The sequence below is a fragment of the Orbilia oligospora genome, assembly GCF_000225545.1.
Source record: "Orbilia oligospora ATCC 24927 unplaced genomic scaffold scaffold00043, whole genome shotgun sequence".
NCBI classification, from domain to species: Eukaryota; Fungi; Ascomycota; class Orbiliomycetes; order Orbiliales; family Orbiliaceae; genus Orbilia; species Orbilia oligospora.
The window spans coordinates 1,618,185-1,646,025 of NW_011645600.1; the positions used below are offsets into that span (position 1 = coordinate 1,618,185).

General features: G+C 45.6%; 8 protein-coding genes across 8 annotated transcripts; 5 read left to right on the top strand and 3 right to left on the bottom strand.

Moving 5' to 3' along the window:
• Window positions 1-2,578: 2,578 nt before the first annotated feature.
• AOL_s00043g484 (uncharacterized protein) lies at window positions 2,579-3,285 on the top strand (the record flags this gene model as incomplete). The annotated part of the gene is made up of 4 exons (XM_011120970.1): window positions 2,579-2,704; window positions 2,767-2,912; window positions 3,013-3,137; window positions 3,218-3,285. The coding sequence occupies 4 exons, from the start codon at window positions 2,579-2,581 to the stop codon at window positions 3,283-3,285; spliced, it is 465 nt and encodes a 154-aa protein (XP_011119272.1).
• Window positions 3,286-3,634: 349 nt separating this feature from the next.
• Window positions 3,635-5,544, bottom strand: AOL_s00043g485 (uncharacterized protein; the record flags this gene model as incomplete). The annotated part of the gene is made up of 2 exons (XM_011120971.1): window positions 3,635-3,837; window positions 3,900-5,544. 2 exons carry the CDS (start codon window positions 5,542-5,544, stop codon window positions 3,635-3,637), a joined length of 1,848 nt encoding a protein of 615 aa, XP_011119273.1.
• A 3,746-nt stretch (window positions 5,545-9,290) lies between these two features.
• Window positions 9,291-12,913, top strand: AOL_s00043g486 (uncharacterized protein; the record flags this gene model as incomplete). Its single annotated transcript, XM_011120972.1, has 3 exons — window positions 9,291-9,379; window positions 9,498-12,840; window positions 12,908-12,913. 3 exons carry the CDS (start codon window positions 9,291-9,293, stop codon window positions 12,911-12,913), a joined length of 3,438 nt encoding a protein of 1,145 aa, XP_011119274.1.
• A 2,975-nt stretch (window positions 12,914-15,888) lies between these two features.
• Window positions 15,889-17,105, top strand: AOL_s00043g487 (uncharacterized protein; the record flags this gene model as incomplete). Its single annotated transcript, XM_011120973.1, has 2 exons — window positions 15,889-16,327; window positions 16,426-17,105. The coding sequence occupies 2 exons, from the start codon at window positions 15,889-15,891 to the stop codon at window positions 17,103-17,105; spliced, it is 1,119 nt and encodes a 372-aa protein (XP_011119275.1).
• A 485-nt stretch (window positions 17,106-17,590) lies between these two features.
• AOL_s00043g488 (uncharacterized protein) lies at window positions 17,591-19,233 on the bottom strand (the record flags this gene model as incomplete). Its single annotated transcript, XM_011120974.1, has 7 exons — window positions 17,591-17,684; window positions 17,765-18,067; window positions 18,149-18,349; window positions 18,435-18,699; window positions 18,762-18,807; window positions 18,868-19,140; window positions 19,216-19,233. The coding sequence occupies 7 exons, from the start codon at window positions 19,231-19,233 to the stop codon at window positions 17,591-17,593; spliced, it is 1,200 nt and encodes a 399-aa protein (XP_011119276.1).
• Window positions 19,234-21,270: 2,037 nt separating this feature from the next.
• AOL_s00043g489 (uncharacterized protein) lies at window positions 21,271-22,934 on the bottom strand (the record flags this gene model as incomplete). Its single annotated transcript, XM_011120975.1, has 7 exons — window positions 21,271-21,754; window positions 21,831-21,971; window positions 22,037-22,116; window positions 22,193-22,426; window positions 22,526-22,613; window positions 22,701-22,755; window positions 22,829-22,934. The coding sequence occupies 7 exons, from the start codon at window positions 22,932-22,934 to the stop codon at window positions 21,271-21,273; spliced, it is 1,188 nt and encodes a 395-aa protein (XP_011119277.1).
• Window positions 22,935-23,750: 816 nt separating this feature from the next.
• AOL_s00043g490 (uncharacterized protein) lies at window positions 23,751-24,950 on the top strand (the record flags this gene model as incomplete). The annotated part of the gene is made up of 1 exon (XM_011120976.1): window positions 23,751-24,950. The coding sequence occupies one exon, from the start codon at window positions 23,751-23,753 to the stop codon at window positions 24,948-24,950; it is 1,200 nt and encodes a 399-aa protein (XP_011119278.1).
• A 414-nt stretch (window positions 24,951-25,364) lies between these two features.
• On the top strand, window positions 25,365-27,617 carry AOL_s00043g491 (uncharacterized protein; the record flags this gene model as incomplete). The annotated part of the gene is made up of 5 exons (XM_011120977.1): window positions 25,365-25,447; window positions 25,510-25,984; window positions 26,040-26,499; window positions 26,564-26,743; window positions 26,839-27,617. 5 exons carry the CDS (start codon window positions 25,365-25,367, stop codon window positions 27,615-27,617), a joined length of 1,977 nt encoding a protein of 658 aa, XP_011119279.1.
• Window positions 27,618-27,841: the final 224 nt, after the last annotated feature.

Here is a 27,841-nt window from a genome sequence, read left to right on the forward strand (position 1 = left end):
GGAATGGAGAAAGACAGAAAGAGAAGAGAAAGAGAGAAAAAAGAACGGTAGATGTTCGAAGGGGAAACCCGAGATGAGCATGCAGGCTTCTTTTTAGAGCTACTGCTTCTGCTACCCCCATCCATCCATCCATTAGAATTCATACACACACTCCTCTCTCTTACATATGCATATCTTGGCCAGTCAAAAATCCCCAGAGTTTCGTGGCTTTTCTAGAGTGGTGAACTCCGACAATGAGATGCACACACACAGACATGGTCTTCGTTTCGAGAGTAATCCGGGGTAAAAGGGTATCTGAGCACGATGCCAATGTGGGGGAGGCGTACGGCACTCAATCTTGGGCCAATGCAATTGCGAAACATCACCACCCCGGCCGGCTTCAATTCACTTAGCAAATCGGAATCCGAAGGGGAAAGACAAGAAAAGAAAAGAAAGAAAGAGAAGGAAAAAAATCGATCTGAGACGTGGAAAAAAGGAGATATACACAGAACACTCAGTATGTACTCGATTCGATCCATCTCGACTCGAGAATATCCCCCACTGCAGTACTGAGGAGGTATGTGTGTATACTATCACACAAAGCCCTAGCGCTGCCGGTTCCCCATTATCACAGCGGAATCACTTTTTTCTTGCCCGACATATGTAATGAAGGTATATTATTACTTCAAAACAAGCTAAAGTCCATCACGCGGGAATCGGGAGGCGGGTGGTCGAAACCGCAGCTAACTAGGCCAGTCACTCACTAGTCTACATACCTTACTTAACTAGCAGCAAGCTATCACAACGGTTCCACAACTAGCAGTCGACCACGAAATTTTAAAACAAGACAAGACTAGAAGATTACAACCCTTTCGCCATCGGTTCAACCAAGCTCGAGCTCAAAATTTCAAGCTCCAAGTCCAAGCTCGTGGGTGGTGTGGTTGGATCATATCTGCATCTTATACCATCCATGTACTGTACTGCATGTATGCATCTACCACGAGCTCGCGTGGGGGGACCACTACGATCCAGCGACATAATGCATATGCATTGGTCATGGCAATGATAATGGAACAATTCGAAATGTCGGCGCTCACTTCTGAATGGGTATTTTCAAGGGTCAGAGCGAAAGAAACTTGGAATATTTCCGGTTTGAGGGTATTCGGAAAATATGTGATGGTGTTATGTATGGAGTACATACATACAGCATGCTTCATACATACCCACATAAATCAGTGTGTGAACGTGTTCGACCCGACTCGTGGCAGTACGTGGCTAGTGGACTGAACAAAGACAAAAGGAAGAGAAGAAAAAAAGTATGAAGAGAATTGCTTTTGATCCTGCGAAAACTATGAAGCTCGACCTTGGCCTTGGTTTGTTTCCATAATAAGCATTCAGGGTCCTAGCCCAAGCATCCGTCTTGGAATGGCGCATTGATATTTATAATTTTGGAAATCCGAGTTTTCCACCCTACCACAACCTCAAGGATCCCAATTGCAATCCACCGCTGTTCCCATCGGAATCGAATCGGAATAAATCTCAATCCATGCAACCCGCGGCCCTATGGGTCTACGTATATAGCACACACGTAGTCCATACATCACCTTATCTTTAGTTTAATTATAATTAAGGTCCGACTTGAAATCCACATCGCTTAGAAGCAAGATGTCAGATTTTAGCCTACCTGGAAAAGACATGTCTCAATTGAGGCTCTAAGACCGATACCCATCGGTCTTGGGACACGAATAAGGCAAAGCTGCCGTCTGGATATCGCCTTATATCTCCTCAGCATCCAAGTTCCTACGTATATTCATAGTACACATCCGCATACATTGCGCTTCTGTAACCGGGTAATGGGAGCGGACGTCTTTCTTTCTTTGGGAACCTTCCCTCTCTTTCGTTTATTACTGCCTCAGCTCAGTACTAAGCTTAAGGTCTACGAATTTGTAGCGCCCTTGGAAAAAAATTAAAAGGGTTCAGGAACCAATTATTCACCGCCTTTTCATTGTTATTTTTGTCGTTTTCAACTGATCTGATCCGAAAACTCGTAAACAATTGAGCATGGGTACATACGCGGGATCGCGAGATTCGAATTTATCGAATCGGAAGGGCAGCTTGAGGTAGCACACAGTAGTCAGCAAGAGGTACTAGCGCTCACGTCCCGAGGGTTGACTCGACTCCTGAAACTAATCTCGGAAAACGTGAGTTTCCGACGAGGCCAAGGAAGCCGCAGCATAGTAATTAGGTATAGTATCTATGGATCCTCAAAGGGCCAAGAGATATGGTGAGATGCATGTATACGTATGGTGATGATTTGACAGGGTAACAAAGCACTCAACTTCACGGATTTGAATGAAGTTTTTTCTCCCTTTCCCGTCAGTCCGAGTGCACGTGGGGGGGGGGGGGTGTTTATAATACTATATAAGGAGGAATGATGGTTCCCAGAATATTTTGGAATTATAGAGAGGATCACCAGGGATCATAGATATATTTTTCATAGCTTCAAAGTTTTTGATTACTACAATATTAATATATTAATACGCCTTTTATATATTTAACATCTTTAAAATCAACTATCAAAAATCCTTATACCGAAAATATGCGACCAGATTTAATCCTCCTCGCCCTCGCCGGCTCTGCCTTCGCCGCCCCAAATGCCGTAGCTGAAGCTAGACCAGCCGTGACTGAACGTCCTTCGATAGCAAGACGAGGGAACGTCGGTGGTGTATGTTTCAATATTTAATAAAAACTGTAATCGAGATGGTATAGGCTAACATCCAAATCAAGGTCTACTTCACCCTCGACATCAACTTTGCCGGTTCCCCATCCTACAACGTCTACGCTCTCAATACCTGCATCAACCTCAGCGCTCCATACCTTCGTAAAATCTCGTCGTTCGGCCCAGATGAAGGTACCATCTGCACAATTTATGGGTATGTGTTCTGAATAACCCCCCTCTCCTTATCTAGAAGTTGGAGACGACAATGAGGCGAGTTATTCTATACTAACAAGCGAGTTCTTGGAACCCTAAAGTGCTTCGAACTGTGGTACCCAGGCCGGTGTGGCGACAATTTACTATCCAGGTAGCAAGGACTTGAGGTCATTTGGTAATAACTGGAATGATCGAATTGCAAGCTTCAAATGTGTGGCTGGTCGACGTAAGTCACATAAACATACTTTTTCTCCTATGCTGGCTGAGCTTGCGACTATTCTGTTGCTAACGAACCATCTAAAATAGCCGCTTCCTCGGTCGGTAGCATTCCGTGGTCTATTTCTCGACGAGACGAGATTGTAACGAAGGTGTGAATTTGATGTGTCTAGATGTTCCTAAGTATTAGAAGAAACTGAGTGGCGTTGTCGTCTAAAATTAAAGCTTTAAAGTTTATAGATAAAAATAGATATTTGTGTTAAATATTAACTTCTGTTGAAGAATACCATCTTAATAGAAACTCCATTTGTCCCCATTCGCGGCCGTTAGACTATGAAAATTTTGTTTTAGTAGCAACCCCGAAACGACCCCGTGAGCAAAATATACAAGTAAAGGATATTACCATTGTGAAAACTCACACCAAACGCCAGTGATGCATATAGATGTCGGAGAAATATGTAAAAATACACGCTAAAAAAACATCACAAAGGAGGAATGAGTTCGATTTTAGTCATTGAACCCTTCAGGAACCCCGGACGCAGCTTCTTGTACGTCGAAGAAACACTGAAGTTCGTTGTTCCATTGAAGACCACCCGCTTTAACCCTTTGGATCTGCTTATATGCGAACAAACTGGCATATGGGAGTCCAGTTGACGGGTCCTTGTAGCGGGCTGGCAGACTGGTGGTAACGCACAATGGGCGTTCGGGTTCTGGAAACAGGTTAGAAACTTCTTGATGTTTGGGTAGCTAAGGTAAGGGTATAATTGCTTACTAGGAAGTGGGCCATTATTGTGCGGGAAGAGGACTTTACTGGCAAGCTCTTTGTTGTTGAGTTCCCGCTTAGTGAACCCTTCTAACACGATGTAGGTTTGGGAAGAGACTTGAGGCTTTGAGGGGAAAAGGGAAGCGTCAAGGTCTCCTTGCAATTGCGCAGCTATTTTATGCTGTGTATCATCCGACGAGCCATCCGCATCAGAGGGAACCAAAGCATATGTTGGAACTTGAGAAGTTGTCGGCGGTGAGGAAGGTTGCTGTTGGGTTGACGGCTCGGCGCTAGCGATTGGCTCAGGCAGGCCTGTGCCATTGGTGTCGAGGCCCCTAGGTTTTTCTACAATAGCTGGAACCTGAGGTGCATCTTCCATTACAACATCTTCATCCGGTTCTTTGATACCGATGGAGGCTGGGGTATCCGTAGACTTTGAATCTGTATTCTCATCCACAGGCTTCTCACTTATAGGCTTTTCACCTATAGGCTTCTCAGCCACAGTCTTCTCCTCCATGACTTTTTCATCTGTGGCCCTCTCATCCGTAGTCCTCTCATCCGTAGTCCTCTCATCCGTAGTCCTCTCATCCGTAGTCTTCTCCTCTGCAGCTTTCTCCTCTGCAGCTTTCTCCTCTGCAGCTTTCTCATCTGTAGCTTTCTCATCTGTAGTCTTCTCATCCGTAGTCTTCTCATCCGTAGTCTTCTCATCCGTAGTCTTCTCATCCGTAGTTTTCTCATCCGGTTTCTTGACTTCAACAACGTCGGGGAGTTCTTCGACCATTTTGCGCCTTCCCATAGTAATAAGTTTACCATTAGCGCCGTATTCTGCCCTGCCGCTGTAAAATCGGATATACGGGCCTTCAATCTTCCTATTGTGCAGGGCAGCTAGTTTAGCTCGTTGAGCTTCTAAACGGGCCTCTTCAGCTACCTGCCACTTGTTTAAACTCTTTTTATTTATCTCCTCAACTTTTTTGGCTCTCTCTAAACGCATTTCCTGTGTCATTTCCGTCTTTTCAACCTTCTTCTTTTGGGAGGCCTCATTCATCGCAGCGATAACTTTGAGTCGGCGCTCATTGCTCTCTTTCATTCTTTCATGGATCAATTGCTTGTTAGCCACGGTTTGACGCCGTGTAGATTGCCGTGATGGTAAATCTTCGGCCGTGGGGATCCAGGAGATACGCTCGCTCTTCTTTCGCGCACGGGGAGTATTTTCGTCATCCGTGAGCGTCTTCGTAGCTTGATCAGGCTCCTGAATCGTGACACGTTTCTCTCGGAGATTCTGCTGTCTCTTAACCAGCTTATCAAGCTCCTTCTGTCCCGGAAAAGCCCTCTTCTGCCGTTTGGCAGCTCGTTCTTCCTGCTCTAGTTTCTTCTCGCCCGATAACTCGTCCTGATCTTGTGGCTTGTCCTCTTCATCAGATGAGGAGCCGAGGTCTACGTCGGATTCGTGCTTTGCCTCAAAGTCGTCATCATCGCCGTCCTCTTCGAAAAGTAAGTCGATGTCATCTGGTTGTTCCTGTTGGAGAAGCTGGGCAAGACGATTGCCAGCGGTCGAACGGCGTGCACGACCTGCGATCAAGGTCTCTGGGAGTTGTAGACCTTCCTCGCCGCTAGATTCGGCATCGCTTTTGCCGTCTATATCCATCTCCGCCATGGTGTGACTGCTGGTATGACGGTGGATGGGGGGTACGGATGTAGCTGTAGTTGTTGGGTGATTGATGTGGATTTGAAGTTTCAACAGTATTAATTGATGAAACGCGACGCCGAAAAGTCTTGGCACAAAGGTTGCGCAACACAGAACACAAACCACGTGACTTTAACACGTTTCGACGTCTTCTGCTTAGATCTTCCCAATGCAACATGACAATACCCGACATTCGTTTCAATTACATTACAACATTCTGTTCGGAACAACTGTTTTTACGGATATGCAACATATGTCCAACTGTTGCAAGTACAGTTGGAATTTGTAACGGCTTTGTGTAGCTGAAGATGGTGGGGTCGGACTTGCTAGGAGCTTGCATTTTCCCTCTCTCCGGTCTGGTCGATCTAGCCGGCTGAATAACCTCAGACGTCCAAGTGCATTTTTGGCAGGCTTCTCGAATCTTACGAAATTGGTCGGTAACGATAACTGTTTCAGGTAAACGAGCACCCTTTTTGACTGCATGACCCCCGGATCGATGTTGTGATATAGTTGGTATCAAGCGCAAGTATGCATTTGCATTGACAGATTATTTTTTTTTGTTGAAAAATAATAATTTAAATTTGGGTTGCAATTGATTGCTTGAATTTGTGCAGGTTTCCTGATGTATCAGGCGAATACCACGGCCCTGGTAACAAGCTGGTGCAAAGACAGGTTTAAACGGTTTCAGGTCATGATTTTGAGAATGGTGTCACGATGAGGAAAGAAGAAGAAGAAAAAAAGGAAAGGAAAAAAAAGGAAATGCCTCCCCGTGAGCAGCCTCTTTAAATTTATTTCGAATGCGAACGCTCCTTTGGAAACATGACGGCCAAAGAGAAAGAAATGTTTGGGCACGATCGTTAGCGCGGAAACAAAACCCAGGCAATTGCAACTTGGAAAATCTTCAAGCTGCCTTACTAGGCACGGAAAGGGAAAGCATGAAGAGACCAACTTTCCCTCCCGTTCGATCGAGTAGCAGCCGGAGGCATGGGCTAGCTAGCCAGTGAACGAACTGTGTTCGGATGCGGGCAATCGACAATACATACATGGAGTGCGCATGCATACAGCTAGAGATGTTTCATGCGGACATCTGGCATTACCCTCCATATCACGGCCGTACATCTCGGTACTTTCGAGCCGAATTAATCCACAACCATCGATGGTGAATATGTACTTTCATGTATACGTATGGAGGTACATGTACATGGAAGCTACATCATTGCATAAGTAGCGCGCTGTAAGGTCCGGACCGACAGACAAACAGACAGACAGACAGACATCTACATTACATAGGATCGATGAGACGACACTCGAGATAATTATATCATCGAGTAGGTAATCAATTGGCATTCCCCTGTTACCTCCATGGATCCAAGGGGGAGAGAAAGGAAAAGAAAGAAAAACGTGGCCCCAGGGTCCGGATATGCCATCATGAATAATTTGCATCAACTGAAATTTTCCCGGCCGCATGCCGTGCCCCGTATGTAATATATGTATACATGTATGTATACTGTATGTACTGTATGGAAGTAAGTACATACTGTCGATGTTCAATACATACATACATTCCTGTCTGTTCCAGGGTCCACCGTCCGAATAATGTCAGTACAGTTGATATTTGCCCGCACTGACCTGCCTCCTTGCCGACAGGAAACTAGTAGATACTCTGTACGGGAAGATGTACCCTTTAGCGCATGAAGACTAGCAGTCTGGCCGGCTCTTGTGCCTTTGCTCGCAGGACCTCCGTGCTCGGTAGCTGTTTAAAAGTCGAAACAAGTCCAAGTTGGTCTTTTGGGCCAAAGTTGCTGACCTGTTTTTTCTTCAGCGGTTTCTTTTCCCATCTTTGTAATCCTTCCCGTCTGTCTGTCCAACTGATCTCTTCGTCTTCTTCTTCACTCTTCCCCACTTGTTAATTCCTTGCCACGGCCTCTTCTTTTGAATTGAACCTTTTTTACCTTGCTTGTTTAGTGTGAGTGTAGTGTGTCTGTGTATTGGCTACCGGTATACAAGTCACATCGTAATAGTAATATTCCACATACTCCCTCCACCACCATACCATCTATACTAGACTCTACTAAACCATACCGGTACCATTCTTCTTTCATTTTTTATTTTATTTTTTTCCCTTTTCTATTGTTTCCTTTTTTGAAAGTTCGCCCATTGTCCATTGTCCATTTTCTCTTCAAGCTTCTTTTATAGCTAGCTCGGGACAACTTGTCAATATCTTCGGACTACTGCCTTTATAATCGATTATCTCCCTTCTCACATAGCTGGTTGCGAGCATTGCATTGCATTTTTGCAAAGCGTTTTCCTCCGACTTCAATTCGGTTTCCTCCCTCCCTGGACTGGTATAGTACTCTCTGGTCTTGGACAAGGACAAGGACGAAGACACGAAGACACAGTTGAAAGTCAAAGGTCGAAGGCTAAACAGCGAAGGACGGTTGATAATTCTTTCTAGAATTCTCCAGACACGGGCAGCTTAACAATTATTGCATTCCTGTTGATATCATATCGATCTATCATACCATATCATCATATCATATCATATCATATCATCCCTTCCCCTCCATCCTTCGAATCCGCCATCCATATCCATTCCCCTCTCCTTTTTCCTGTGCCTTTGCCCGCTCTTTCGTGAGGCAGGTTGTCCGAATATAATTGGCCTGCAACCGCTAGAGATCCCGTTCTGCTTCTCCTGTGTCTCGGGTTTGCTCAAACGACGGTTCAAGGGGAACTACCACTGGTCCCTCAAAAGCTCCTGGCGCTGTCAGCCCTTTTCTCTCCAAACCAAACTTAACTCCCGCAAGGCAGTCACAATTCATTCATCCGTCGAGTCAATTGATACGGATCTTATTATATTCATTCCCATTGATACTGCTCTTTTTAATTTTTTCTCGAAGCTTGAATCAATCAATTCGAGAGAGGCCCACACACCTTCCTTTTTTCTCGGCCCGCCAACAAGAAACGTTAACGAGCCTCACCCAGCTCAGGCAACGTCAGCCTTTCCTTTCCACTTCTTCTACTTCTCCGCCTCCGCTTTCTCCTCCTCTGCTCCTCATCTCCTTCATCGTTATCATCTACCTACCCACCATAAGGACGGGCTCTTTATATCGCGGTTTATCGAAGAAAATTGAAGTGCCTGGTTACAGGTAAGTGTCGGAATTGATCCCCTTTCCTCTCTTTTTCCTCTCCCTTCCTGTCCCGTGCGCGTTATTTTTTTTTTCCCGGGTCGAGTCAACCTTCCTAACGATTATACTCTGGCCGTGGTAGTAGCACTCAGCATGCTCTTCGCATAACCGAACGGATAATCGCTTAATGTGTAAAGGCCTCTTACAGCTCCACGATCCTTATTTCAATATATCTCCAGATACATATACACTCCCCGCGACGGGCTTTATATAACCTCGTGTTTTTATATTGGCCCTTGACGGCAGCCTTTCTCCGAAGATCCAATCCAAAAAAGAAAGCTGCAATTGTAATTTTTAACGAGCGTCACCGGTTGGCTCAGCTTGTTGATTTATTATAGCGATATCGATATCGACTTCATCTTCATCTTCTATTGCGCGAAGGAGTCCCTAACGTCTAATTCATAATACTTTACCCATCTACCTGCTTCCATATACAAAATCCTGCAAGATTACGATTGCCGTTACGCCTTTAGATTCAACTTTATCGGACTTGATTGTTACTGCTGATTTACAATTCCGACGAATATCATCATGTTGACTACGCCTCAAAACGCGAACTCGATGCGACGAGGGGCTGGGTCTCCTTCTAATTATGAAGGTGGAAAATTATATAGCAAGAGGTAATTATCTAGCCACACACACGAGCTTCGGCCCCCCTTGGAATTCGGTGGAAAATGAAAATAGAAAAAGTGAGAGTGGGAGGGTTTCTTTTGTTAACTTTGGGCGTTCCATATTTAGGGCGAGGGAAATCCAGGCTGAAGAAGGTGTCACATCTGTCATCTGGGGCCCTTTGAACACGACCAATTCTATTCGCGAGCATGATACCATCCAAGAAGAGGTCACCTCCCCTACCTATGGCGAAAACCTCACAGCTCCGACCACTACTACCAATGCCCCACCAGGGTTGGCCCCACCAATTGGCCGTCGGGCCCGTGCTGGTACGATGCCATCGAGGCTTCCACCTGGTGGTGGGTTGTTGCCTCCCCCGGGGCCTCCTATGCCGGTAACCAGCCGTCCGAGCCCGTCGGTGAGCCCTTTTAAATCGGCATCGATCAACAGCAACTCTGAGTCCGATCTCTCTAAAAATGGGTCAAATCTCTCGACCTCCGCTGTGGTGTCTAGATTGAGGTCCGGATCTTTGAATCTACCTCCTCGAGCAAATTACGTTTCTCCCTTCGGCACCTCTATCTTTAATACGAGCCCCTGGCAGCCTACTGCTCGCGAAAGAGGCATCAGCACATCCTCCACCAATGGACCTACCAGCCCCGCCCAATCATCTTTTTCTAGGGACGATGAACACAATGGTCCCATGCGAACATTGGACTACTTAGGACTAGCTGACCCTCCTGTCACCCGTATAAACACTATTCCTCTCGGCTATGCGTCTATGGCTGACCCCCAAAGGGTTATCCAAATTCCTCAACAACAGCTTATGACCGATCCCGCTACCCTCCAACGTAACCTTACCCGCCTCAGATCTTATTCCGTCAATGCTAAGGAGAAGTACGCGGAGGATGAAGAGGAGGAACTTAATCGGGAGTACGACGCTAGAAGTGGAAACGTTACTCCTAACACTGTCAGCGCAACCGTATTTCAACAGGCACAGGTCCAAGCACACATTCAAGCTATGACCAGCCCTTACTCTGCCGGTAATTTTACTGCTAATCGTCCTCGAGCGCGAACTGCCGGAATCTTAGATAGTCCGGCCCCCCGCACCATGAAGAGTTATATGACCACTCCTTCCAGATTGGGTGACAGTGTCTCAGCTTCTGATATGGGGGTGGAAAGAGATTATTTCACACTTGACAACGGCCAGCTCGCTGCCAATGGGTTGCTCCCCCGGCCTTCCAGTGGCGGTGAAGCTGCTCTTTTAAGCACTGTGGAAGAAGGTCTTGAAGGCCCAACTCGAGCACTGTGGCTCGGAAACATCCCAGCATCAACCACAACTTCATCCCTTGTTGCCATCTTCCAGAACTACGGACCGATCGAGTCGGCTAGAGTCCTGACTCACAAGAATTGCGGGTTTGTCAACTTCGAACGCGTCGAGTCGGCCGTACAATCCAGAAGCGTCCTCAATGGGAAGGAAATCTTCCCTGGCGCTGGCCCAGTTCGTATTGGGTTCGCCAAAGTACCCACCACTCCGAACTCCGGTACCCCGGGACCGATCGGTACTCCAAGCCCTGATCCGAACGCTATGGCCAACGGAAAATCTGCTACCGATGCTGGAGCAAGCAGCCCTCAGGATGCTACCGGTGAAGATGCTGATCTAGACGCCGCCATTGCCGTTCCCGACCTTTCCGATCTCAAGACTGATATTGTTAAGATCGTCCAGGAATTTGGCGCTACCGAACAGGAAGCTGAACGTATCGGCCAAAGTGTTGACATCTCCATCACTTACAACAGCTTTGCCGATGAGATTCCATCTATCCAAGAGCCAAGCCACAATAGGGTTCATGATGCCCCCAAGTTGCGTGATATCAGGAAGCGCATCGACAATAATACTTGTTCCCAAGCTGAGATCGAGGAGATTGCTGAAGGAATGCTGGATGAGATTTCTGAGTTAGCAAGCGATTATCTTGGCAACACCGTGGTCCAGAAGCTCTTTGAATTCTGCTCTGAAGAAGTCAAGATGAAGATGCTTAAGCAAATCGCCCCACATCTCGCTGAGATCGGTGTCCATAAGAATGGAACTTGGGCCGGTCAAAAGATTATCGATGTCGCTCGCACTGATGATCAAAAGAATGTCATTTGCGAAAGCCTTCGTCCTTACACCGTTGCTCTCTTCTTGGACCAGTATGGCAACTACGTTTTGCAATGTTGCTTGCGATTTGGTGCTCCATACAATAACTTCATCTTCGAGTCCATGCTTGGAAAGATCTGGGAGATTTCTCAAGGTAGATTTGGTGCTCGTGCCATGCGTGCCTGCTTGGAATCCCATCATGCCAACAAGGATCAGCAGAGGATGATGGCCGCTGCTATCTCGCTACACAGCGTTCAATTGGCAACCAATGCCAACGGCGCCCTCTTGCTTACCTGGTTGCTCGACACTTGCACCTTCCCAAACCGCAGGACCGTTCTTGCTCCGCGATTGGTTCCCCATCTCGTCCATTTGTGCACTCATAAGGTCGCATACCTTACCGTGCTCAAGGTGATCAATCAAAGGAACGAGCCGGAAGCCCGTGAAGCTATTTTGCGTGCGATGTTCTTCTCCGCAGGTGACAAGACTTTGGAAGCTATCCTCATTGATCACACCTGTGGAGCGACCCTAATTTTCAAGGTGCTCACCACACCGTTCTTCGATGAGGCTCTTCGCGCAGAGGTTGTCCAGAATGTCAAGAACGTTTTGATAAAGATCAAGGCACACCCTGCTCAGGGCTATAAGCGACTCATGGACGAGGTTGGGTTACCGACTAGGAGTGGTAGCACCAAGGAACATTCCCGCGAGCGTCGTGGACATAGCACTGCTTCCCCAAGCCGAGGTGAACGAAACCGCAGCCGTGACCATCATCATAACAGAGATCATCACCACAACCAGCACCAATCTCACGGTACCCCAACTCGTGAATTCAACCAGCCTATCAACCCCGCCGCCGTTAACTTTGGCGCATATGAGCAGGCCGCTGCTTACGGTATTGTTAACGGCCAAATTCCCCGCAATGGAGGAATGGACCAAATGGCTCAGACTATGGAGCAACTCAGTTTGTATGGACAAGCCCCTATGGTTACCCAACAACAATACCAAGCTACTATGATGGCAGCTGGCCGTGGGGGCCGACAGGTTCCGCAAGCCTATTATCCGGCTGTTCCGGCCCCGATGCCAGGATATGTCAATCAGCTTCCACAAATGCCGGGAATGGCTTCCCCCGCCATGATGAATACTAGCCCAATCACACCTCAAGGTGGAATGGCTGGTTCTCCTATTATTCCAGTCGGAATCCCACAAGGCTTTAACCCTATGTTGGCCCAGAACATGATGGGAGCATATGGAGGCTACCCAGCCATGAATGGAGTTCCGAACATGCCAGTCTATCAGCAGCAACAACCACAGCCGCAGGCCAACCAGGCCACTAGCAATAGAAGGGTATGTATTTACTCCTAGCCCCGGTAGTCGCAGTGTCGGTTCTAACTTTTCTTTTCTTTCTCAACAGCGTTAAATTGATCTTATAACTAGACACACCAAAACGGCATGTTAAATCATGCATTTAGTATTATGTGATGGCCAGACGAGCCAAAGAACGGTCTTCGAGCACATCAAAGTTATTTACTTTATGCGGTATAAATGCCGAATAGATCAATTAACCTCATTATCTGCTGGCTGGATATGAGGACTCGAGATCTTTCGACCCTCGACGTGTAGCTCCATGGGCTCCACTCCCCTACGCTCCCTTATACTCCCTTCCACTTTCAACTACTTGATCACTTCCCGACACTCACAATATGTGGGCATAAAAGCAATTTTCCCTCCAGAAAACATTTCCTTATGGCCAAAATTTTGATTTTTGTCTGTTGACCTTTTACTTCTCGTAACGACCAAATAACGACTTTCAACTAACTGCATTTTCAACGATTGGGCGTTAACATTGACCTCGTCTCTTCATACACTTGTGTTTTTTATACGAAGGAGCAGAAGAGGAACAAAACTGTTCACTGCCTGTCACATTATCTCACGTCTACTTTTTGTCCTCAGTATTGAATTGAAATACGTTTTTACATATTCTTTTTTTTTCCCTACCGTCTTCTTATTTAGCCATCTTTTCTCCTATCCGTTAGTTTGAACTGCAAAATGGGGTTTCGAAAAGAATGGTTTATAAGCATGCACCTTCGCTGTCTATATTTTGATTCGCTTATTTCTTTCTTTCTTTCTCTATACTCTTCTTGACACTCGTTCGTTTGACCACCATCTATCTCTCTTTATATATACTATTGTTATTTTTTATTTAGTATCATTTTTTATATCTTTTTTATATCTATTTTTCATCTGTCATGTATAGTTAGTTAGATTCACTACGGTTTGCATCTCGCGAGCTGCGGCCTGACTTAGTCAATAGTTTATATTATTATATGTATATGTTATATCAAATCATCAATAGTATCACGCATGATACCATACCGTGTGAACTGGATTGGTCTTGAAATTTAGAATTTCAGTCCTTTTAAGTAGACCTTTTTGTGTGTTTTACTGTTGGCGAATTCGAATGAATTCGAAGCGGGGTGGTGATATGATTTGTTGAAGAGGCATCATGCATCATGCATTAACAAATACACATTTGGACACCCTTTTTTTCTCAGGCGTGCATGAGTCTCGATTGACGAAAGTAAGTAGATTAGCCATGCCGCTTTATACCTTCTCTTGCCGGTCGTCCGGAGAGGGAGGGGACAGAGAGAGGCTAGCTGCAGATAGGCTGAGGAAGGGGAGGGGAAAGTGAGTCCGGGTCGGAAACTAGCTTAAGCTTGCATCCCAAACGACATCCATCCCTGGTTAAATTTCTCCGTCAGCCGGGTTAAATGCGTACCTTAGTTTTTTTCTCCCTTTCCCTTTCCAATTGAACTTTGGGTTTGTTATCTTTTGCGAGGTTTCCGATTGGCGTCAAACGGCGGCGGGTTTTTTAATCAAAATCTAAAAGTATTGATTTGCGAAGCGGGGCAATTTGGGAAAGAAAGTGAGCGACGGCAACTGCTGTGGGGGGAAGATGTTAACTTAAACGATGCATATGTTAACCCCCAATCTATCTGTCCGTCCATCCAAGATGATAGAGATTTTAAGTAGAGGTATAATATAGACTAGAGCTGGATGTTATTTTTCTTATCACTTGGCTTTTATTAAGCTTGTTATGTATCGATTGGAATTATCGTTGGCCAAGATGGTGGCACCGGTCGAAGGTCCCCCTTGCTTGTGGAGGGGTTCGTTAGTATGTAAGTACTTACAATATAGCTAGCTCAGTGACCTTTTAGTTAGAATCTTCAGCTCTTTGCCGCCAGTCTTTTTTTTTAAAAAAAAAAATGAACATTTAGACTATCTGCTGGGTGCTTTGAGTACTACTGACTTACCTAAGTAGCTAAGTAAGTAAGTAGGTAGGTATCTGTGGAGGTTCGCAATTGATGGGTGAATACTTCCTGTTCTAACCTCTGACCTTCTTCTCTTCTTTCTCCTCTTCTACATTCAACCTTCTCCTTCTCCTTCTTCTCGTCTCCTCCCAGGAATCTGCCAATCGATCAATCATATACCCCGAAAGGCCTCTCTCAAGAAGAATGGCCTTCAAACCCATTTCGCGAGCTAAAACTCGCATCGAAACGATCCATGCTCGTACACCGTATCTTCGAAAGTTCCCGCTCGCGGCTATATGGATCATTGTACTGTTGATATTTATCAACATACTCGTCTGGGTCGGTGTCGGAATTACATTGGTATGTCTTTTTTCCTCTTTCTTCCTTTTTTTTCTTTTTTCCTTCCTTTTACTTTATATATATACTGCGACCTCGAGATTTTTATATCTTGGGGGGTTTTTAGGTTTTTTTGTCGCATGAGGAGTTTAAGCTAACTGTTTCATTTTTTTATGTAATGGAAATTAGCATTTTGAACCGTATGTCGCAAACTACCTAAGTGCTTAGTCAAACTTCACGATATCATATGAATTCAAACCCATATAAACAAAGAAAAAGAGTCAATTGGTCGAGAAGATAATGATAAAAATGATATTTATATCTATATCTACTTCTACTTCTATCAAGGGCGCTTTCCCTTCGAAGATCTTCTCAAAAAAGATTCAAACTCCGAATTACGTTTCTAACTCGACCATACATGGATCTATAGATCATTAACAGGAACGGCGATATTATCGTACACTCTTGGATTACGACACGCTCTCGATGCGGACCATATTTGTGTATGTTTGTATCTTGATTTTATTTTATGCTATGTTACTGCCCTATTGATTAGAGATATATATGGCTAACAGATTCTTCTATAATCATAATATATAGGCCATAGATTTAATGACCAGACGGCTGGTAGCAGCTGGTCAAAAACCCGTTACCGTATGTCACAATATCAATTATAAAACGGTCCTGTTATCGACGCCATTGGTCTATATACAAAATCCCCAACTGACGACTATCTCAATCGACTTCAATGCATAGATCGGAACCTTCTTCTCCCTCGGTCATTCAACGTAAGCCTTCCCAATACCCCCCTCAAAAAATACAACATCTCCAACACCATCCACCTAACCCCTCCTCTACAAAAAAAACCAGAATCGTAATAGTAACCTCCATAGCCGTCGCCGCCACAGCCACCGCAATTTCCAATGATTTCGACCGTTACTCCCGTATCGGTGGAACAATCGGTACCTCAGTCTCCGCGGCATTTCTAATAATCCTCGCCATAATGAATGTCTACATCCTAGTAACATTGGTATTACAATTAAGACGTATACAACGTGCCGGTCCTGGGAGGGAAGGTGAAGATGAAGTGTTCAAGATACAAGGTGGAGGGGTTTTATTCCCCTTGTTTAAAAAGATGTTTAAATTGATCGATAAACCGTGGAAGATGTATCCTTTGGGGGTATTGTGTATGTCCTTCTCCCCTCCCCCTTCCTTAATAAACCCCCCCCCCCCCCCGTCCCCCTTAAACGGCAAATTATACTAAGAAAGAGGGTGAAAAAAACAGTCGGCCTAGGTTTCGACACCTCCTCCGAAATCGCCCTCCTAGGAATCGCAAGTCTCCAAGCCGCAAAGGGAACTCCAATCTGGATAATCCTCATCTTCCCCATCCTCTTCACCGCAGGCATGTGTCTAATCGACACCATCGACGGCGCTCTAATGTTAGTAGCCTACACTTCAACCTCTCTCGCCCACGACAACGTAGCCGTATTATATTACTCAATCGTCCTATCCGTCGTAACCTGCATAGTAGCCGTCGTGATCGGTGTTCTTCAAATCTTGAATTTGGTATTACATGTTGCTGAACCCACGGGCAGGTTTTGGGATGGGGTTGAAGGTGCTGGGGAGAGGTATGATGTTATCGGTGGGTGTATTGTTGCTGCTTTTGTGGTTGTTGGCGGGTTGAGTTTGGTGTTTTATAAAAGGTGGAGGGAAGGGTTTGAGAAGGTTAGGGAGGGGTATGCTAGACGGGTTGAAGGGATTGAAGAAGGAGGGGTGTATTATTCGCCGAAGGGGTCCGGGGAGGAGGAGGAGAGGAGGGAGGTTTTGGCCGGTACGGTTGGAGGTGGTGGGGGTGGTGGTGCGGTGGATGGGAAAGGGGGGGATTTGTTAATTGATTCGAAGGATGTGGGGGGTGGGAAGGGGGATGATATTGGACCCATTGTTGCGACGTCGAGTCGTGTGTAGAGTTTGATGGGATCGATTATGACTCGTCTTTCCCACCGTATATAGCATCCAGCTTATCTATCTCATGATTAATTAAAGATGAATCTAAAACATCATTTCAATTGATCGCTTGAATTTATGTATGGAAAATCAGATAGACGAGCCAGTGTGGTGATGATGATGACAATTATCGATATCTATTAAGAAAATTTGAAAAGAAACCCGCCTCGAATACCACCATCATTAATGCCAGAACTAATATTTACAGCAAAATGTAATATAACAGCTTTTCCCCGACTAAGAAGCTCTATCTAAAAGAAGCTTCAAAGCCTGATTTATAGGTACTCAAGTAGGTAATATCCCCTTGCAAAACGCTTCGAAGAAATATATCAACCCTTCTACCCGCAAACCAACCAGAACCTCTCCTAGAACTTATAAAAACCGAAGAAACCCGAACAGAATTTTCAAAAAAAAAAAGACCGAAAGGAGAAAAAAAAGAGATATACCTAGCTCGCCGGAGCTATATCCTGATTCCGTAACGAATACGCAAAGAAATAACAAAGCGCCGCGAATGGTTGTCCAACAAGACAAAAGCTCGTCCTAAACAGAACAAATTAGTCACCATATCCCATTCCATCAATATGGATATATATATATAAGTCTATATATAATGAACATACCAAAATATAGCATTCCCCACAGTACTAGCCGATGTCCCATGCATCTTCTCCAACGGCAGAGTAACCGCAATCAACGGCAGCTGGAACAACATCCCCGCAAACGCCACCCCGATGATATTCTTCGTTGGCAATCCCACAAGCATTTCGTGTAGTACCGCCGAAAACAAGAATACCATCGTACTAGCTGGACCGTGACGCCATCCTCTCCCTCTCAATGGAGCGTAGATGTGTCGTTTCATGAATTGATAAACGGGACGGTTCCATGTTCGCCAGTACCCGCCGAGACTGGCGGAGTTCCACCAACTATGCGATTAGTTATGAAGAGTTAGTTACTTCTACTTCTTACTAAAAGAGTATTTTGGAAGGGTATGAACTACGACGTACTCGGCATAGAACTCTCGGTCTCCGAATCTCATAACTTCAGCTAGAGCATTCAATCCACTCTGGAAGATCGCGAAGAACCCACACAACCAGATTACTGTTGATATCGTGCTCAACTTCATCAACCTTTCAAATATATGCGCCAGGTTCACTCTATCCATGGCAATCAACGAATTTCGTAGTGTTGGTACTGCATATTGTTGTCTATAACCCCAAATTCCTCATTAGCATCACTAACCCCTTCAAAGCAATTGCTTTTGTAAAAATAAAAAAAGAGAGAGATACTAACGTCAAAAACCAAATCGCCATACTCAACCCAATCACCTCTCCAAACCTCTTAAGGAAGAATCCCATCCTAAAATTCGCAGATCTGGGGTACACAGGTTGATACACCAACGTCGGCGCCCACCAGAAGTATGTAAGATTCCCAAGTGTGATGTTTTCAGGATATGGACAAGAGGCGTAAATTTCGGGCACCGGGTGCGATTCTAGGTACGAATCTCGAAGGTCACGGTTTGTGAAGGCGTAAGAGAGCAGTTTAAGCCATACTATGACTATATACCAAAACATTCATCAGTTATTATCCCACTTAGAAGTAGAATTGGGGGATTCATACCCGCGTGCAGCTCACACAATGTTCCGATTAACGGGTGATCAATGTTCTAAACCTCATCAGTATCCAGTCCAATCACTAAAATCTTAAAAAAAAAGGTCATTCATACCCAATAAACAGCGGCACTAGTAACACTCAAACATAGCGTCGCATTCAGGGCGTGTGCAAACGCAATAAGTTTCCATCTAACCCGTAGCTTGACCGGTTTGCTCTCGTCTGTCTTCTTCTGTGTCGCTTGGGCAGCTCGTGCCTGTCCTGCAGCCGTAAGTTCGATAATATATGCGACGAGCAAGTGGCATGGGATCATGAAATAGCAAAGAAGTCCGAGCTGGACATCGCCTGGGCGAAAGTTTCCAGATGAGAAGCCGATTAAAACGCCGTACTAGATGTAAAATATATCTGATTAGTATCATGAAAATTATCTATATATATATATATATATATCTATAATTCTTACTTTCATAAAATTCTCCATGACCAGTCGTAAATTCCCAGCAACTAAAATAGAAACCAAGACATCCAATATTAGCACTTCCACCCAATCACTACTCTTATTTTGTTTATAAATTGATATTTTAGGAACGGACTCAATACAAGAACCATCAAATTTCGAAACCCAATGAACGACGGCGTGGTCTGTCTATCGTGCGACAAACATGACGGTCGAGCTTTGGAATGGATGGCCAACGTGTGTTTGTACTTTGGAATTATCGAATCCTTCGTCGGCAATGGCGCCGGAACTACTTTTGTTTCCCCCATATTTTTTTTCTTCTCTTTTTTTATTATTATCTTATGTATGTATGTGTATATGTATGCGTAATTAAGATCTTTGGAGGATTGGGAAGACCCCAATGTTGGGGGAGGGATGACTTGGTGTGTGTGTGTGTGTGTGTGGGTGGGTGTAGATATCGATGTAGACGTAGAAAGTATCCTGGCGAATTGGAATTGACGAGCGGGAATGCTCGGGTTGGCAGAGTGTAAACTGGTGTCAGGGGGATGTTCAGCCCGACAAACAAAGACACGGTCGATGGGAAGTAGTTTTAAGTAGTATGTTTCTTATAAGGTTTAGATATAGAGAATCTAGAGGATCTAAGATTTGGGAGATTAGTTGAATGTCTGAATAGTATACCCTTCCCCCCGGGCTAGGAAGTTACTTGGTGAAGCTGTTGATAAAGCCCAACAGATACCGAAGAAGTCTGATATGCAGTGTAGCTACTACGGTATACCGTGCTGGGATGTAGGGGCCAGCGAGTCGTATACGTATACGTACTATGTACTCACCTGCAGAACTTCCAATCCCCTGGATCCAATCTACATGTATGTAAATAAGTGAGTAAGTAAGTAAGTAAGTAAGTAAGTATGAGTATCAATTAAAAAAAGTGAATCGTCTCCCCCCTCGTCAAGTGAGTTTAGTTGGTCGGTTTGCCCGCTGATAGCTCGGCCGCCGGAGAGTTTGGCATGACGTTTTCACCGCGCAGCTTAATTGCCAATGTCTTTGCGTCTTGCCCATTTGGGACCACCACAAACCTCCAAACCTTTTTTTTCTGGACTTTCACATGCAAAATTATGAGGAAGAAAAAAAAAAAAGATTTTAAGATTGAAGGATGGCCACAGTTTCTTTCTTTCTTTCTCTTCCCGGTGGCCGGTGAAACCCCGGTTCTTGCATATCTGTATAAAGTACTAGGTAAAGGGTATTAGATTGTAAGGCTATGCGCAGTGCGCGCCATGGGAAGTCAGGAAAGTCCCGGTCTTGGGTGCGACATCTGCAGCAAATTGTCGCACAGGTTCCGTGTAAATTCTAGATCCGGGTAAGGCATACATGTGCATGTGCATCTTTGTGAGCTGCTGTTTGAAGCATTGGTAAATTAATTAATCAAAATGGATAGTATATAGTAAATGTCTCCCGGGGGCGGGTATCAGATGCCCCGGCATCCCGACTCCCGCAGCGAAAGAAGATTAAATTTATAAATAAATTTGAATCAAAATTAATCAAATGGACATTGACCTCCTGTTCGATATGTCCTAGTAAGTCGCATATCGTGTGCATCTGTATTATAATTTATATAAGTACTAGTACTTCATATAAAGTACGTATGGTATAGTATATTAGATGGGACCAGATCAAGGATGAGATGTGTGAATTTAAGAATATTGTGAGAGTAGTGATAGTAGTATAATATATAAAAACAAAAAAGAAGAAGCAAAGATCGATTCGAAGACTCGCTCTCGATATCCATCGCATGCATCTCAAGAAATCCCACTTGGAAGTATAGTAAATATTAGAAAGAGAATTAGAGTGCATGGCAGTGTAGTATAAAATGATAAAAGTGGAAGAATAACACCAGTCCCATCCATCTATGAATGCCTTTCAAGTCCAATGATAACCCACAAAGAAAAACGTAATAGAAAAAGTAAAAAGAATAGCAGTCGCGCGAAGAAGAATAAACCTTAATAGGGCCAATCGAGAAGGCGATAAAAAGGAATAGTAAAGAAGACGGAAAGGAAAATTCGCCTATCTCCCTTGCGGCCTGCCCTGGGGTGGCCTCGCCTGCGCCTGCTGTGGTGGATGTCGTGACTTCCATTCTGTTCTTACCGCTGCCGCTACAGCCAACAGATCTTCCTTCGACACTCCATCTCGAATACTTTCCATAACACTATTAACCACACTAATGTGATTTCCATCCTTCTTATCATTTCTGAACCTCTTGAACCTCCATCTTCCTTCTTCATCCATCGCACATTCCACGATCCGTTCGTCCAGCTCAACTCCCATGTTCTTTAGATCGGTCCACTCTTGGTCCGTAACATACATCTCCGCCCATCGTTGATACCCCCCACCTCCGGCATTAACGGAGAGAGTGATCTGCGGCTTAGCGTACCAGTCATACTGTGGTGATCCGGAGCCGTCTTCTTCGCACTCTTCGGGGGGTAACAATGGAAATCGGAGGTTCATGCGAAAGTCGATCGAGTTTTCGTCTGCAGGTTTCCATTTTAGACTAAATTTCGAGTCCCATGTTAGCTAGTGGATCGCACAGTAAGTAAGTAGTGTGGGTGGTGGTGGTGGTGCATTACATCTTTTCATCTGTGCCAAATCTGTAATCAGCATTCACAGCCGTGAAGATCAACCCATCGTTTCCATGCTCCAAGTTCGGTAGGACCTGATCGAACATCTTTGGCAAAGCGTATGAGAACTCCATGTTTTTGAATTGCAGACTATCCTCCATTGTCAGCTAGTGTATAAGTAAATATGTGTTTATGGATACTTTGGGAATACTGACTAAAAAGGGAAATATTGCATCTCGTCCGGAAAGGCCTTGCAAAGAGCCTCATAGGGCTTAAAAAAGTTACTTCTAAAGTACTGTATCGAGTCAGTTATATACGTTCTGCAGCAATCGACAGAAGAAAGGAGGGGAATGGCATAAAGAATATCGTACCCCGAGTCTCTTGTCAAGGGAGCGTTGGACCAGTAACTGACCGTCCAACACCAGACAGTCGAATACCAAGAACTTCAGAACCTTTCTCCCGTCTTTCTTCACGTCGATAACCAATTCTCCATCGATCACTGTTTGGGTGTGGAAGCTTCCCCAGTCGATTTCCTTCGAGTCTGGAGGGGGATTTCTAGGGTAGTGGAGGCCGCTGACGTAGTAATAGTCATTTTTTCGGTCAATCTATCGAGAGTAAAAGAAGATCTGTTGGTCGTAGTTCTTTCTAAAAGTATATAAAGACAAAATAAAGAGAAAGTAGGATGGTAATATAGGTCACCGTACGAGATAGTAGGCTTCGGAGTCCTGGGTGTCGCCGTGGGTGCAGTAGAGCAGACATCGTATTCCATCCGACTTTTCGCAGACGTAATAACTATATCAATAATATTAAAATATGAGAAAAAAATCCCCGTAGGATATATGTGTATTGGGGGAAGGGTGGAAGGGTGAATGAACGTACTCTTCGTGGTGTAGCTCGTTAAGGTGTTTTTTCGCAAAACTAACCGGCTGTGCACCTATTCCCTCAATTAGAATGCGTATCCCCAGGTGACGGTAATAAAAAAAGAAAAAAGAAAGGAGATCGAGTACCTGGGAAGCTGAGAGTATTTCGGTTCAGCAGCCGGGCGACTTCCTGGCGGATGGTCTGAGCGACACTATGTTCGGCCTTGACGCCGGGTATTGTTGGAGTTGTCATGATCGTGTCGAAGTTGGACGATAGATACCTGGCTATCTATCTATCTATCTATATGCGAATGATTGTAGTGGCGATGACCGTGACAGTAATAGTGGTGGTGGTGATGGTGGCTGTCTTGATGAGGAGGGTGATGATGTTGGTGGCGAGGAGGAGGAGGGGAGGAGCTTCGATGAGATGCCCCGCGCTTTGGTCTTGGGTGACCCCGCTATGGCGAGATGGCGATAACTACTGCATCGACAGCAGACAATCGTACAGTCGCTCTGAATGGAAAAGGATCGAAGCCCGAAAGACGATTTGAAATGCCTGAAATTGAAGGTTTCGCGATGTGTGGAGATATATATACTTAAGTATATGTGACACTCAGCAGGAGGATTCAGATGCGGTTCAAAGGATTCAGACCGGGCTATTTATGCACTTTCCGGCGCAGGGAAGCTCTTCACAACGTTAACTTCCCTGGCCTGGCCTCGCGAACCCGCCCTCGAATTCGAACAGGCCACGACAACATCAACCAACTATTTACTTATAAGTAACTATTATGCATATTGTATGGATTAAATAAGTATCCAAGTTGGTATACTTCAATTCGATTCGATTCGATTCGATCAAGGCGCTAGTAGTAGTAGGAGGTACTAATCAATTCCAATCAATTCCGTGGAGACGAGCTTAACCGATTTGCAGCTGTCTCGTTCTCCACGCGACCGTTCGCTGCTGCCCGACCGCCCAATTGCAAACGTCATCTCGCGTCCTCTTTCATTCTCCACAACCAACCACCAACCAACCGCCAATCAGCATAGCATCATTACCATCGCCATCGCCATGAGCACTTCATTCGGTTTCAAGGCGAAACCCGGTCTCTCGAAGCCCGGCAAACCACTATCCAAACCTTCAGCGTTTTCCAAACCATCTGTCTTCGGTGGCCTAGCAGACGACGACGATTCCGACGATGGCGACCCGACTAAAAGTCTCAATAAACCCGTCCAGTACGGGCTCCAAAAGCCTGTTTCATCTTCTTCCTCGGCACCGTCGAAACGATCTGGTCCTGGCTCGTTAAATAAACCGTCATTGTCGAAACCGGCTCCCCCTCATGAGGAAGAGGAGGAGGAGAAAGAGGATCCATCGATCTATGATTACGATACAGCATGGGATAGCATGAAAGCTGCCGAGGATCGTCGTAAGACCACTACTCAAGGCTCTTCACAGGAGAGGAAACCAAAGTACATGGAAAATCTCCTCGCATCTGCGAAAGTCCGTGAACGGGACCGTTTACGTGCTAAAGACCGAATGCTTCAAAAGGAGCGAGAGGCAGAAGGAGAAGAGTTTGCAGATAAAGACAAATTCGTGACGGGAGCTTACAAAGCGCAACAAGAAGAGATAAGAAGACTGGAGGAAGAAGAGAAGAGAAAACAGGAAGAAATGGAAAAGAAAGGCGGTGGTATCGCTGGGTTTTACCGAAACATGCTGGATGATACGGAGAAACACCATGCGGAATTGGTCAAGGCCACGGAGAAGAAGAACGATGAGCCTTCGTTCTTAATGTCAAGACCCGGAGAAGAGCAAGATATGAAGGATAAAGCTAAATCAGAAGCTGAGATTGCAGCGGAATTGAATAAGAAGGCTGCTGGGTCTGTAGATGTCAACGACGAAGGGCATGTTGTGGACAAACGGCAGCTACTGGGTGCTGGGCTGAATGTCAAGCCCAAACCTAAACCGACATCCTCAAAGTCTCAAGGCGATTCGAGGAGTCGAGATTCGAGAGATTCTTACTCGCGGCCTACGAATGACGACTACCGTGCGAGTAAGGCGAAGAAGGAGATGAGGGAAAGACAGAGCCGCATGATTGCCCAGCAGCTGGAAGAAGCCAGTCGGAAAACCGCCCGTGACGAGGCTGCAGATCGAGCAGAGATCGAGAGGCAGGCCAAAATGCGCAAGACTACCACCGGCGATGTTAATTCTGCTAGAGAGCGATACTTGCAGAGAAAGAAGGAAGCTGAAGAAAAGAAGAAAGCCGGCGCTTGACGACACTGTTTTATATATCATATCTGACGACATACTTATCTTTTCGTTTGCGATTGAAGCCAGTATGATTACTATGACTACTATCTTGTATTATACATGTTCGATATAGACAATTCGATACCCCCTCCTTCTTCTGCTTTTATTTCCCCTTCCTCTTGTGCTTTTCACAGTTTCTTTGCATTGCATTGGTGGGCGTCTTCGGCTTAAAACATTCGTTTCACATGGTCGTCGCGTGCTTCCCGAGCCCGACCACAACCTCCCTCGCGTTAGTGTGCAGGCAGCCTCAGCCTCATCCTCATCCTCATCTTCATCTTCAACTTGAAGCTCGAAATTCGAATTTAACTCCATTCTTCCCTCGAATCTTCACTTGTTGGAGCTCCTTGACGGCGCGCCGTGCCTCTCGACCAAGCCACGATGACTTCGACCGGCAGTGCCCATCTCCTGACTGCCATTCTCCAATCCCTCCAAGCACCAGCCGGCCGAAACACTAACATTCGGTTCGCACTCCTTTGCTCCGATCTCCACATCTCAGCGCCGCTAACAATCCATATCTACACAGCACCATCGTAAACAACACCGCAGTCACCCTTTCCCGCCTCACAAACCCTCTCAATGTCTCCCTCTTAGCCACCCAATCTCTTGCTGCCCCCGCAGTCTGGAATAATCCCAGTCCCCTCTCCGCCTCTCAAGCCGTTTTCGACATCTTCCGACTTTCTACCCAGGAGCGGGCTCGCGAATCTAACCGCGCCCTCTCACTTAACGAATGGATAGATGCCGTAGTTACCGGTGCAGACGCCCGGGTACCACGATGGAAACATGCACTTGTATCCAGTGGGATCCTAGCCGCCTTCGAAGCCGACGATGCCCGACTACCATTTACAACTCGTACGAACCTTGAAGCACATCTTTTGGAGGTTGTGAACTTTCATTTCGAATTTTCAACTTCGGGAATTGAGACACATGCTTGTATATTGGCGATATCGAATGCATACAGGCTACTGAGCGAGGATTCAAGATACATGTTGAACTATCCTGTACGTCACAACCAATACCGAAGTTTAGGTATATCGATAACTAATCGTCTTACAGGCTCTGACGGGTGCCCTTCTCCCTGCTATGTTCCTATCCCCGGAAGGGTACCAAACCGGCGACTTCCTCCGTCAAATCGACCGTTCTATCCCTATCGGCCACCAGAAAATGGCAGTTGTACCATCCTTCAGCTTGAAGGACTTCCTAACTCACCCATTCGTAGCCAATATGGGCGCCCTTGCAAAGCTTGCTGCAACATCGATGGCCTCGTCTGGAGAAACGGAAACAATCAACGGCGCATTAAGTGTTCTTGCTACATACTCAAGAAGTTTGGTGTCGATATGGCGAGAAACCGGGTTATCGACTTTACCGGATGATGCTACTATCTCGCAAGACCCGGTACAGACGAACACAGCGCAGTTATGGCATGTGCTTAAGTCTTCGCTTTTCAGTGCGGTCGTGGTGCTCGAGAGTATTGTGAGGGTTCTGCTGCAGTCCCACCAGATTGCAAGGAATAATGGTATGTTTGTGTTCATAATATCTATATCTCAAGAAGGCAGAAGAGATTTAATATCTATATCTAGAAGTGCATACGTTTGCTAGCCAGATCTTATGCATTCTCCGCGATTTTTATTTCATCACCCATCGCACGAACCCGGCAGCTTTTGGAACCTACATGTTCGTATACCACGCTTGCGTGGATATCGTCATGTCGAATCCCGCACAGGCAGAAAGCCTAGCCGCTCAATTGGCACCCATTCAAGGTACCCATCCCTCCTCCTTAGCTTTTCTTTCTTTCCTTCTTTTGCGTCCCTCCTAATTAATACAAATTACCAAAATACTAAAGACCAAATTTCAGCCGGGACCATCCCCGCCCATCCAACCGACATCCTTCGGGACCTATACTTCCTCAACACCCTCGAATACCTCGTAGTCTCCTGCTCCTCACGATTCTGCACTACCATCGTTTCTCCCTCGTTAACACCCTACTTGACCTCCCCATCCATAACTCCTATTCTCCGTGAACCCTTCGAATCTGCACATTCCCTCATGCTAGCTATGATCGGATGTCCGCAATTAGTCGAATCGAGTTATAAGATTCTACCGGGGTATATAGAATCCGTATTCGCAGCGTATCCGTTGTTTTTAAGTACGAGACAGTTCAGACTTGCGATGGCAAGTTTGGTAAAATTCACGTCGCCGCCGACGGCGTTGAGTGGGATTCAAAGAGATTTACCGGATATAATTTTGGAAATGATGTGTGCTAGGATCGAAGCTGCGGATTCTAGGTATCCGGTTAAGGCTTACAAACCACCCAGCGCTCCAGCGGATGCGACACCGGATGGGAGTGCGCCCGCTGCGGCGGAACCACAGGCTGAAGAGGAGTTTACGGAAAGAGATGTTTGTATTCTTTCGATGTTAGATTCGTTGCCATTTATGGAGGAGGCGGCGTTGGAGAGGTGGTTGGATATTGCGGCGGGGTATGTGGGGAAGACGACGAAGGGAGATAGTAGGGAGGCTTTGAGGGGAAGGTTTTGGGATGTTATCAGTGGGGAGTTGGATGTGGGGAGATCGCAGTTGGCGATTCCGTGGTGGAGTGAAGGGGGGAGGGAGGTCGTGCTGGGGATTTCTGCGTGATATCCCCTTAGATAGGTATGCAGTATGGTATGCATAAGTGGGTAATAAGTTTGAGGTTTTAGCTTAGCGATGGTATTTGATATTTGCTTCTTGTAGTCGCATTTTAGATGAAGGTTTATGAAATAGGTATATACACATATAGTTTGAAGGATCATTTGTAGGGAATATAATAAATCATTGAATTCGTATTGACGCTAATGATGCTAACTAACATCCTCATACAT